Consider the following 13,238-nt stretch of genomic DNA (forward strand, 5'->3'; position numbering starts at 1 on the left):
GGCGAGTGGAAGGTGGAATGGGGTGTCTAGCTTGATCTGAGGTCGAACAAGAGCTCTTGGAATGACGAATGTCCAGAATTTCCTTTCTCTACCTAGGCGCGGGAAGCACCTCCATATTGTCTTATGATAAGTGTTCGGTATACACGGCTAATATCTCCGGCTTTGTTTTTATTTGATACATATTAGAAAAACATCATAAAGTAGGTTTTTTCAACCGAGTTTCATCAGTTTATTCAACGTTTAATGGACTTTTTGGAGTTTTCCGTTCTCTGCGTCGAGAGAAATTGGGAACGTCATCAACATTGGCTAGCCTGTGTGGAGCGAATTCGACAGGAGAAAAGGACATTCTAAAACCAAACAACGATTTATTCTGGACCTAGGACTCCTTGTACAGATTCTGATGGAAGCTCAGCAAAAGTAAGAACAATTATGATGTTATTTCGTATTTCTGTGGAAAATGTTTAGTCCTATTATCCGCCCTTTTTGCGGGCGCTGTCTCGCTATAACGTAAGCTGTTTGTTATGGTAAAGTTATTTTTTTAATCTAACACGGCGGTTGCATTAAGAACTAGTGTATCTTCATTTGCTGTCCAACATGTATTTTTTAGTAAGTTTATGATGAGTCGGTCAGACTAGGTGAGTGTCCAAAATAGCTCCGGACAATTTGGTGAAACGATGCTACATATTCACAATGTATAACCACGGTTTGCAGCTCTAAATATGCACATTTTCGAACAAAACATAAGTGTATTGTATAACCTGATGTTATAGACTGTCATCTGATGAAGTTGGTCAAGGTTATGATTAATTTTATATCTTTTGCTGGTTTTTTGCGATCGCTACCTTTTGCTGCTAATAATGCATTTGTGTGTTGGCTATTGTGGTAAGCTAATATAATGCTATTGTGTTTTCGCTGTTAAACAACTTAAAAAATATTGGCTGGATTTCACAAGATGTTTATCCTTTCATTTGCTGTACACATGTATTTTTCATAAATGTTTTATGATGAGTATTTAGTATTTCACGTTGCTCTCTGTAATTATTCTGGCTGCTTTGGTGATATTTTTGATGGTAGCTGGAATGTAAAACTATGATTTATACCTCAAATATGCACATTTTCGAACAAAAACATAAATTTATTGTATAACATTTATAAGACTGTCATCTGATGAAGTTGTTTCTTGGTTAGTGACTAATTATATCTCTATTGTCTGTGTTTTGTGATAGCTACCTATGCGGTAGAAAAATGGTGAAATATGGCGGTTGAGTCCTTTGCTATTGTGGTTTAGCTAATAGAAATACATATTGTGTTTTCGCTGTTTAAAACAATTTTAAAAATCGAAATGATGGCTGGATTCACAAATGTTTATCTTTCATTTGCCTGTATGGACTTGTGATTCCATGAAATTATAATTATACCCGATATCCCTGTCGCGTAGGCAAGAGTTAGTCGCAACATTGACAGCCCTAAAGAGTTGCACAGACTATTGTTTGATAAAACATCTTATGAGGATGCCCTCCCCGGAATCCGCGGACTGTGAATCCAGCCATCATTCCGACTTTTTAAAAATGTGTTTACAGCGGAGTATAACACGAATATGTTACTACATACTCATATTTAGCAAGTACACCTACGAATTAGACGGCAGAGGAGAAGCGATTCCCATCAACCGCATATTTTCACCATTTAGTTCCCCATAAGGAGGAATGATATCCCTGTCGCGTTAGGCTAGGCTATGCTAGTCAGCTTTTTTGATGAGGATGCTCCCGGATCCGGGATGGGTAGCACATACATACTGTAGGGGACTTCCATCAGTCCCATAAGGAGGAATCCTACTCAAAACACATCAGATACTACAGTGTTTCATTAAGTGAAATCAACACCTAAAATAAACAATAAACAATAAACAAACCCATAACCCCTTTCCAGTAATCTAGTAATTAAACCTGTGCATTAATTTAGTAAAAATATAAACCTGTTGTTTAACAAATCTAGAACCTTTAAAAGTTGGTGCTGTCTCATCAGCGTAATAGTAAAAACTAACTGTCGCCCACTGTTAGCTATGATGTGTGCGTGCCCCAAGGGTCAGTACTGTTCAGCTTGTACATTAATGATCTGCCTTCTGTCTGTACTGGGTCCGAAGTTCAAATGTATGCAGATGAAACAGTGATATATTTGAATGCAAAGAGCAAACAACAAGCTACGCAATAACTCACTACTGTAATGGTCCAGGTTACAAAGTGACTCAGTGACTCATGTTTGCATCTCAATGTAAAAAGAACTGTCTGCATGTTCTTCACAAAGAGGACAACTGATGCCACTGAGCCAGATGTCTATGTGTCAGGGGAGAAGCTCCAGGTGGTATCTGATTTTAAGTACCTTGGCATCATTCTTGATTCCAACCTCTCTTTTAAAAAGCAGGTGAAAAAAGTAACTCAAATAACCAAATTTGACCTAGATAATTTCCAATACATACTTGATTGTTTGACTACAGAGGTAGCAAAACTGTACTTCTAATCTATGGTACTCCCCCACTTAACATACTGCTTGACTAGTTGGGCCTAAGCTTTCTGTACAACATTAATACCCATTCAGTCTGTCTACAGGCAGGCTCTCAAAGTGCTTGATAGGAAGCCCAATAGCCATCATCACTGTTACATCCTCAGAAAGCATGAGCTCCTGGGTTGGAAAAATCTTGTGCAATACACTGACACATGTCTTGTATTCAAGATCCTAAATGGCCTGGCTCCCCCTCCACTCAGTATTTTTGTTAAACAGAAACCCAAACATATGGCAGCAGATCCACAAGGTCTACCATGAGAGGTGACTGTATAGTTCCCTTAAGGAAAAGCACCTTTAGTCAATCTGCTTTCTCTGTTTGAGCTTCCCATGTCTGGAACACCTTTCCATCAGACACATCAGCATTTGTTCTTAACTGACTTGCCTAGTTAAATAAAGGTTACATTTTTTAATTAAAATAAAATAAAAAGCAAACATCAATTCACTACCCTATTACTTGTATTATCACTATCCTAGTACTTGTGATAATATGCTAACTATAATGCCAAATATGCTGATTTCAAAGCTGATTGCCACCAAAAACTTTATTAATTCACTTATTCGGTCTCTCTCGCACCTCTCCTCGTGAATGATGTCATTACTGATTAAAGAGACAGCTGACATTTTTATTAAATAAGCTTCTTCGATGCAAATGTTGTTGATCAATACAACAAATAAGTCCCAAGTGGAAGGGAAACATCTGTAGCCCCATGAAATCAGCCCCCAAAAAAGCTAAATAACTCAATGCATGCACACGCTCCTATTGAATATGCATTCACCTGTGTGGATAGGCCTAGGCTACATTTTGATTTACACAGTTTATCAATAGAGATTTACCATTCAAATAAATGATCACCATAATGGTGTTATGTAGTTAGATTGATAAAAACAAAGTCAAATTGATTGTTTATTTAAAAAAATTCTAATCATGATGTTGAACTCAAAAAATGCCCAATGATTGAACAGAGCAGTAGCTGAGTTCATCTGTCTGGATCAAGAGCCATTCTGTGACTTTGGCTAATATGCTTTCTTGTTTTGCTGTGGTATTGAGTATCTTGATGGTATTGAGTATCTTGATGGTATTGAGTATTGTGATACAAATAATTATGATATCGGGACAACACTAATTCGCAACTCAAATTCGCAATCGCAATATTTGGTATGAAATTGCACATATCGTGCAGTGCTCATTTTTCATACATTTTTTAGACAGTTGATGAATGCTTTTTCTCCATCAAATATCAAGACATATTATTTATTAATCTGTGTACTTACTTTCATTTCTTTTRTTTTTTTTTTAGCTTTTAGTAAAACGGGTAGGGAGGACTCTTTGTTATTGCTTCGATTAAGAATTCTAGCTGTAAAATAAATGTATGTTTCTCTTTGCAGTTCCTCCTGATTTGTTTTTGTTTGTTCCCTGTCAGAAGCCCAACTGTGTAGCGTCACTAACCCTAATCCTAACCTGGGTGAGAGAGCTGCTCTGCTCTGAGAGCTGCAAGGTGACTCTTCTGCAGCCTGGTCACTGTGTATGTGTAGTGATTAGAGTAGCAGCTCGTTGGAGAGTCCAGTACTAAATATTTCATCTGAAAGGTAGGCTGTGGCACAACACGACACACTGCCTGGTCCTTTTTTGCCCAGGGAACAAACACACTCTTTGTGTGGAGTAGCCGGTAGGTTGCATTGTGTTTAGAGGGAATGCGTGTGTTTGTTTATATGTGTGTGTGTGTGTGTGTGTGTGTGTGTGTGTGTGTGTGTGTGTGTGTGTGTGTTGTGTGTGTGGCTGTGTGTGGTGTGTGTGTGTGTGTGTGTGTGTAGGCCCAGCAGCAATGGGTGTGAAAGAGGCAGAAACAGAGTAAGGCTGGTTGCTGTGGTTTTGATCAGAGGATATTGGGAGATAAAGAATCTTCTGACAGAGAAGGGAGCACTGGGCTCACAGGAGGAGAGAATAGAGACAGAGAGATTACATGAAGGTAGATCTAGAGGAGGAGGGGACTAGGTGGCGGGGGGAACATTTTGGTCCGAACATAAATGCAGATGGTATCCATTTCTTCCACCTTCATTTTTTTTTTTCTTTTTTTCTCGCTCAACCTCTTCTCCTTTCTTCTCCTCCCTCGCTTCTGGGTCTCCTCTCTCCTCTCAGATTGTGTCACAAAGATGTTCCACACCAGCGGCCAGGGAAGACTCGCGTATCCACGCCCCTGGACCACCATCCCTGAGGACAGAAGTAAGGTTCAAAGCGGACACAAGACCGGATTTCGACGCCTTCGAGAAACCCGCCCAGCCAGGTGAAGAGGGTGCACTCAGAGAACAATGCCTGTATCTCCTCCAAGGCCTCCTCTACTGGGAAAGAGTCGCCCAAACTGCGCCGACACTCCAGCCCAAGCTCTGTAAGTCTATACAGTAGCCTACACACTGTATGCTACATACTGTATATAAAATACACAGCACAGTCTTGTCGTGTATTTGCTATCATTAAATTGAAGACTTAGGGATWACGTGATCAACTGAGTAATAACGTAACTAATTAACTATGAATTCGAGGGCACCAGGGAAAGTAGTCAGATTACAAAGTTATAATTTCCCAATATAACCTTTCAGATATTTTCATATCTGATCAATAGTCTTCTGATTAATGATTTATTTATTTTTACCTCACGTTAGTCTCATTCCAAACGTCGTAAATTGTTGGTTATCTGCACAAACCCAGTCTTCACTATGAGTCATCCATACATCAATTGTCTTAAATCATTTATTTATTACTAACTAATTAATTCACAGAAATGCACAAACAAACTTAAAAATGGTTACATGAAATGATGGGAGAAATATGCCCTAGTGGGCTGAACCGGCATGGCGGCTTGTTAGACAAAGGGAAAATTGCGTTCGACTAAGAATTCACTACAGAGTATACTCTTTATAACAATTGACATGCTAATCCTTACACATGAACGCTCACTCATTCGGGAACAATTGCAATCAATATATATATATTTACGCTCGGTGTGTCGTCTTGATCGTTGGAGAGAAGTTAGTTTTTGTTGGAGAGTTTGGTCCGTCTTGGTTATTGTGGATAGTTCAGAGTGACATTCGTTATAGAATGGATGTTTCGGCGGTTGTCTTTCTTCGCGTTCATTGATGCCGAATTCCTAGCTGCAGACTAGTAGTCAATATCAAAGACTTGTTCTTATTCGTCTAAGAGTTTAACCACGTGGTATGGTTAAAGATTCAGCAATGGTACTTAACCTTCGTTCTCCTCCTATGGAGAAAAACATGGTCCAATGATAATTTCTCAGAGTTGGCTTTTATTCGGATAGCAGGAAGGGGCTGTCCTTGGATGTCTGACCCGTACTGGGCTCAGGGGCGGTCCTTGGATTTAGTTCAAATACAAAAGGGATTTGTATTTTTCTTCATTAAACAGTCCAAAATCATATTACACAATTATACAAACAGTATCATACTCACTCATTCATTTTATACAACAAAKAGATGTAAACCTCATATCTGAGGTTATTATATAAACAGCGGTATGGTAATGTAGTCCCACAGTCTCTCATGAGTTTCCCACATGAGGACAAACGGACATGTTAATAGCTGGACTCTTCACCGATCTTCCATACCTCCTCCGGAACATGAAATCCGTTCGTACCTCAAGTTCTGTGAGGTGGAAGAAACCTCTTTGTCCTGAAAGTTTACCCTCTCTCTAATACTGTTTGGCCATGAGGAGATTCTCAGGAATTTACGACATCTCTCTGTGATCACAGCATGGGTTGAAGGAGGAAAGGGGGAGGCAGGGAGAGGGGGATGGGGTTTGCAATACCCAAGCAGGCAACGTCATGACAGTCTATAGTATACACAGTTTGTTGTCTACTCACTGAACAGCAGGGATCCTCAACTAGATTCAGCCATGGGCTGATTTCTTGTTGAGCGGATGGTCGGGAGGCCGGAACATAATGACTAATAATTTGTAGACTGCAAATTGACCGCAAGATGCCCAAACAGATTGACTAAAACGTGGAAATACATGGCAACAGATTAATTAAATAAAAATCACTTGGAGCTGCTTTCCTGGTGTTTTTACAGTCTTTTATGTCCAATATTTTGAAACATTTTATTAAAAAAAAAAAAACGGTTGTTGATTTTTTGCTCTGGAAACTTTGGTGTCAAATGAAACCACCCACGTGCCAAATTCGGCCCGCATGCTGCCAGTTGGGGAACCCTGCTGTACAGTATATACAATACACAGTACGGTCATACAATGTATACTCTACAGTCGATATTATACAGTACAGACTAAAGGCCTGTAGTACATTATACTGGTTTGTATGACTATAGTATGCATTGGTTGAAGCGCAATGTTAAATTCAAATCTCCCTACCATCACATGTAAGCCAATTTGACACCCTCCCGCTTCTCGTCATGATCCGTCCGGCCATTACCGAGAACCACTATACCTGAGTCGTTAGCATTAGGGACGTCAGACAATTCTTTGCCCAAACCTAGCTCAAATTCAACGAGGCTACATGGACTGAATACGTTTTGTAGGTGAAACATTTTTTATTAAATTCACAATTTATTGCTTTTCTGGAGCATTTTTGACAATGCTAACATCTTTTCAGCCGAATCTCAGAGTTCTAAAACCGGGTGCAACTCGGTTGCTGTGCAACAGTAGCAGCTAACTAGGAAAATACTTGTAGCTGTAGCCAGCTAGGTTACACCAGTTGGATAAGAAGCAAAGGAAGTTAGCTAGCTAGCTAAGTAGGTAAACTCAGCAAAAAAAGAAATGTCCTCTCACTGTCAACTGTGTTTATTTTCAGCAAACTCTTAACATGTGTACATTTTTGTATGAACATAACAAGATTCAACATCTGAGACATAAACTGAACAAGTTCCACAGACATGTGACTAACAGAAATTGAATAATGTGTCCCTGAACAAAAGAATCAAAAATCAAAAGTAACAGACAGTACTGTGTGCCACTACTAAGTACTGCAGTGCATCTCCTCCTCATGGACTGCAACAGATTCGACAGTTATTGCTGTGAGAGGTTACCCCACTCTTCCACCAAGGCACCTGCAAGTTCCCAGATATTTCTGGGGAATGGCTCTAGCCCTCACCCTCCGATCCAACAGGTCCCATACGGCTCAATGGGATTGAGATCCGGCTCTTCGCTGGCCATGCCAGAACACTGACATTCCTGTCTTGCAGGAAATCAAGCACAGAACAAGCAGTATGGCTGGTGGCATTGTCATGCTGGAGGGTCATGTCAGGATGAGCCTGCAGGAAGGTACCACATGAGGGAGGAGGATGTCTTCCCTGTAACGCACAGCGTTGAGATTGCCTGCAATGACAACAAGCCCCATCGATGATGCTGTGACACACCGCCCCAGACCATGACGGACCCTCCACCTCCAAATTGATCCCGCTCCACGAGTACAGTCTCAGTGTAATGCTCATTCCTTTGACGATCAACGCGAATCCGGCCATCACCCCTGGTGAGACAAAACCGCGACTCGTCAATGAAGAGCACTTTTTGCCAGTTCTGTCTGGTCCAGCGACGGTGGGTTTGTGCCCATAGGCGACGTGTTGCCGGTTGGTCTGGTGAGGACCTGCCTCACTTATTTTCCACCATAATTGCCAAATAAATTCATAAAAAATCCTACAATGTGATTTTCTGGATTTTTTTTTCTCATTTTGTCTGTCATAGTTGAAGTGTACCTATGATGAAAATTATAGGCCTCTCTCATCTTTTTAAGTGGGAGAACTTGCACAATTGGTGGCTGACTAAATACTTTTTTGCCCCACTGTATATAAATGGCAGTATAAATATGAAATTAGATGGGCGTACTCACAGATCTGGAACAGAACATACATAACTGTTACTGATAGTGTGTGATGTACTGTGTGAATATGAATAAGCGTAAGTCGTTTGTCAGCTAGACGTGGGCCAGCTTGAAGAATTTCTTAGCTTCTCAAATGACAGAAAGTGGCACCTGAAAAGGAGAATTGTTTACAACCTGTGCTACTTCTCGCATGTATTTGTAACATAATTATGGCATGCATCTGACAGATGAGGGCAATGACGTCTTCTTCGAGAGTTTGAGAGCTGGTCTCTCCACCGTTCTCCCCTCCGTAGTAGCACGACTCGCGCACCAGTACACGTCATGCTCCCTGTCCTGTCAGATTTGTAAATATTTATTCTTAGAAGGGTTTTGTACTTTTTGTTACAGGTGTTTCTCAGCAGTTTGCCATTTGTCACGGTGTTTGTATCAGGAGTTACTAAAATTGCTATTGACTAGCCACAGGGTCATACGGGCTTTTTTTGTTCACCAAGACCTCAGCTGTTCATCGAGACCTTGAATAGTAGAATCAGGTGTGGTAGAACTGGGCTTGAACAAGAAAGCCTGCATAACCCTATTCAAGCACAATTTTGGCCATCCCTGAATTGTATGTACAAAGTTTACTATGTCTGATGAATGTACGTTTGATTGTAAATTGTTTATTTTGTAATAACTCACTATTGTTTTCAGGTAGTGTAGTACTAGTCCTTTCTTCAGAAAACTTGAAAGTACATTTTCATGTAAATAGTTAATGGGTACATGTTGATTATTTTGTGTATTTTCCAGGAGCTTTCTCCATTGTCTTGTTAAAAGAGATCAGGGAAAACATTTCCAGTTTATGCCATATTGGCTTAAATGGGGTTATTTTTTTCGCTTCTCTATAGAAATTCAGCTGTTAGTATTAAATACTGTATATACTCATAACAAAAAAAAATCTTTGTCATTTGTCAATTTGTCATTATTGTGTACTTTTACTTGTATTGCTGTGTTTTGCTCCAGCACACATTGTCTTAGTGTGGGGTGGTGGGGTGGAAAGAATACAATACATTACCTTGTATGCGGTACAAATCACATCATTGTGGGAGCACCTCCTCTAAGAGTATGAATTAGGCTGTTTGAGAAGGTTTGAATCGTAAGCAACCAGCCTACACATTGTTGGAAGTACAATATACCATCATAGCTACTGTAGTAGGTCAAAGCGGTGTGCTGGAAAACCTTGGTAGAGCATGGGTGAAGTATGCACTGTGATGCTCATGTGAATTTCAGACCAATGCCTACATCTCACTTAAAACATCGTTTTTTTGTTTTAAATGTATACAATACACTGTGCAGTCTATATGTACAGTACTGTACATTCACTAATATACAGCACACAATGCTATAGCAATAACATCAGACAATAATGGGAGAAAACATCATCGAAACTCAGATTGTATTCTGTATTTGCTAGTGTTTTGTTTTGGCATTTAAAACTAGATTTAGATGGATGTGAGGGTGCATCCGGGTGGGTGTCACCGGAATCATCCGGTTTTCAGGGGGAAAGCAGAGAAGAGGCGAAGCCTCAAAACGGATGCTTCGGTTTTCATCTGACCTCCCTCAGGCGTTTCTGTTACGCCTCCTACGTTAGGTTAAGATTGATGATCTGAAAATGAGAAAACAAGCTAACCAGAATGTCATTTCCATTTGGTGGCTAATTGAATGTTGTTACCAGAAGACCTGTATTGCTTAATCATGTAGATTAGACATGTTTCAAATCGTGTCCTCAATGTATTTTCATTTAGCTCAATAATTATTATTGTACACACACAATAAGATGTACTAACTATTATATTATTCTTGACTGATTGCCTGTCGGCATTTCTGTAATTTGTAATTTTTCAGTATGATTTGTTTGGGCCACAACACATCTAACAATGTKAATTGATGTTAAGTGTAATGTAAATCTAATGCTTAGGCGACTGTAGCCATCAGACATCTTTCCCTGCCTACTTCTCTTATCAAAATTTCATGCTGAACCACTTATATTCCAGTGATGTTCTAGTATTTCCAATAGTGCATGGGTGCACAGCTCTGAGCTACAGTCCTCACGGACCACAGTCCTGCTGTTAGGTTTCAGCCCTCTCTCCCTGACATGTAATCAACCAGTTAATGCTACTGACTGGCCAGAAGGTCCACACACCTGGCTCACCAGATTGTAATGAATGTCTTATTAAAAGCCAAGGACAAACACCTGGTGTACGCTGCCCCTGCTCCCCTTGAGGACCAGAGCTCTGCACTCTTGTTGTAGAACATTAAATGGTTAATGTCAAATAACTTCAGTAGGGTCTTTAGCTCACAGTACTGTACCAGCATGGGGTAGGCAGGAAGAGACCTGAGGTATGTACCATCCACAGAGAGAGGACAGAGAGAAGACAGAGACAAAGGCTAGAAACAGACAGAAAATAAAAGGTTGAAAGAGAGAACCCCAGATAGCATCCATTTGGTTGAACATTCATGGACATGCAAAATGCATGAGATGTACAGTACAAGGGGCACCTAGCCTGGAGGAGGAGACAGAAAGAGAGGGAGAGAGAGAGAAATGTAATTGAGAGAGAGCGAGAGGGAGAGAGAGGCAAAGCTGAACTGTAGCCACATAGGACCCCCACCTTACCCCGAGACATCCAATTCCTTGTTAACTGGTGGGGAAATTAAGTGGGGGTATCCGGCCAGGTAGTAGGCTCTCAGCCAATCAGGCTAGTGATGTGTCTCACCCTTNCCCTTGAGGACCAGAGCTCTGCACTCTTGTTGTAGAACATTAAATGGTTAATGTCAAATAACTTCAGTAGGGTCTTTAGCTCACAGTACTGTACCAGCATGGGGTAGGCAGGAAGAGACCTGAGGTATGTACCATCCACAGAGAGAGGACAGAGAGAAGACAGAGACAAAGGCTAGAAACAGACAGAAAATAAAAGGTTGAAAGAGAGAACCCCAGATAGCATCCATTTGGTTGAACATTCATGGACATGCAAAATGCATGAGATGTACAGTACAAGGGGCACCTAGCCTGGAGGAGGAGACAGAAAGAGAGGGAGAGAGAGAGAAATGTAATTGAGAGAGAGCGAGAGGGAGAGAGAGGCAAAGCTGAACTGTAGCCACATAGGACCCCCACCTTACCCCGAGACATCCAATTCCTTGTTAACTGGTGGGGAAATTAAGTGGGGGTATCCGGCCAGGTAGTAGGCTCTCAGCCAATCAGGCTAGTGATGTGTCTCACCCTTAACCCTGACCTCCATTTCTCTAATAATCAACCTGTGTACTGCTAAACCATCAGGCCAACAATCCACTGGAGAGCCGCTTCACACATGGACTGGCCCTGAGTGTGTGTTTGTATTGGCTCACCAGGCTGTTGGCTGAATAAACTACCCTTAGTACTCCTGTGTTTGTTGGAGGTATCTTTGGGGATATATCTGGTCCTGGATCAGGACCTAGTCCCTTTACTATATAACAGACACTAGCTGAGTGTGTTTGTGTTGCAGTAGATTCTGTGTTGCAGCAGATTACATGTTGCAGCAGATTCTACGTTGCAGCAGATTCTATGTTGCAGCATATCCCGTTGTTGGTCCTACCAGACCCTACAGGGGCCTTTAACAGCCCGGTATTTGGCCTGTAATAGGTTGAGATGTGTGAGCTGCCTGCAGTCAGTCCATCTGGGTTTCACAGATACTGTTTCACTTCCTGTCATCTCCCAGGGGAATTTCTTTGTTTATTAAACCCTCAGAAATGCTGCATGGACTTATTAGTGGGGCAGCAGGAGATGACTAGATAGCAACCAGAGGGAAGAAGACACTGCTAAACGCTGTGAGTGTGTGTTTGCATGTGTGTGCTTGTGTGCTTTTTTGCATGCATGTGTGTGTATGTGCGCGTACATGCGMGTGTGAGCGTGTGAGCYTGTGTGCCCACACTGCCCAGAGAGAGACAGTGATGACGGGTGAACTGAGTTATTCCCCAGGGATTGTCTGGAATGTGTTGGAGCTTTCCCTGATCTCTCGCCTGGTCCACTCGCTCTTTAAATGATAAAACAGAGACATTACAGCAGCCAGACGTTAACCTCTAGAAGCAAGTCCTGTATTTTAAAGTATGACAACAGTAAGAGATAGCAGATTATTTTATTCTGTCTGCCACCAGGGCTGAAATTCCATCACTGAAAGGAAAGACGGTCCACACAGGTTACATTGCTGTCAGTCATGCGCACGCACACACACCACACACACACAACACACACACACACACACACACACACACACCACACACAACACAACACACACACACACACCACACACACACAACACACACAACACACACACACACACACACACACACACACCACACACACACAGATTTCCTCCAGAGAAGAGTTGCTGATGGAGGTTGAGACTTTCTAGTTGGTTCTTTTGGGCTGATTGTCTGAGATAGAGAGAGATTTTGGAGGAAGCTGAATGTCAGTGCAGTGTGTTTGGGTAATGGGTTTTTTCACTCCATTTCGTGAAGAGTTCAAGACGAATGCATGAGTGTTAATTCTCTCACTCTCCTATCTCTTCTCTTCTCTCTCTCTCTGGCTCTCTTTCTCTCCTCTCTCTTTCTTCTCTCTCTCTCTGTTTTTCTCTCTCTGTCTCTGCTGGCTCTCTTCTCTCTCTCTCTTTCTTCTCGCTCTCTCTCTTCTCTCTCTCTCTCTCTCTCTCTCATTGTTCGATCATCTCGTCTCTCTCTTCTCTGCTCTTCTCTCTCTCGTCTCTCTCTCTTCTCTCTCTCTCTCTCCTCTCTCTCGATCCTGGTCCTCTGCGTGTCTCTCATCTCCTCTCTCGC

At 41.5% G+C, this 13,238-nt stretch overlaps 1 protein-coding gene across 1 annotated transcript in view; it reads left to right on the top strand.

Moving 5' to 3' along the window:
• LOC112081094 (cyclin-dependent kinase 14-like) overlaps window positions 1-13,238 on the top strand; it is a 66,514-nt gene that overhangs the window by 22,793 nt on the left and 30,483 nt on the right. Inside the window, exon 2 of the mRNA XM_070443797.1 lies at window positions 4,807-4,946. Coding sequence (XP_070299898.1) covers window positions 4,807-4,946 — 140 coding nt within the window. The remainder of the gene's footprint in view (window positions 1-4,806; window positions 4,947-13,238) is intronic.

The sequence above is a fragment of the Salvelinus sp. IW2-2015 genome, linkage group LG6.1 (genome assembly GCF_002910315.2).
Source record: "Salvelinus sp. IW2-2015 linkage group LG6.1, ASM291031v2, whole genome shotgun sequence".
In the NCBI taxonomy this organism is placed as follows: Eukaryota; Metazoa; Chordata; class Actinopteri; order Salmoniformes; family Salmonidae; genus Salvelinus; species Salvelinus sp. IW2-2015.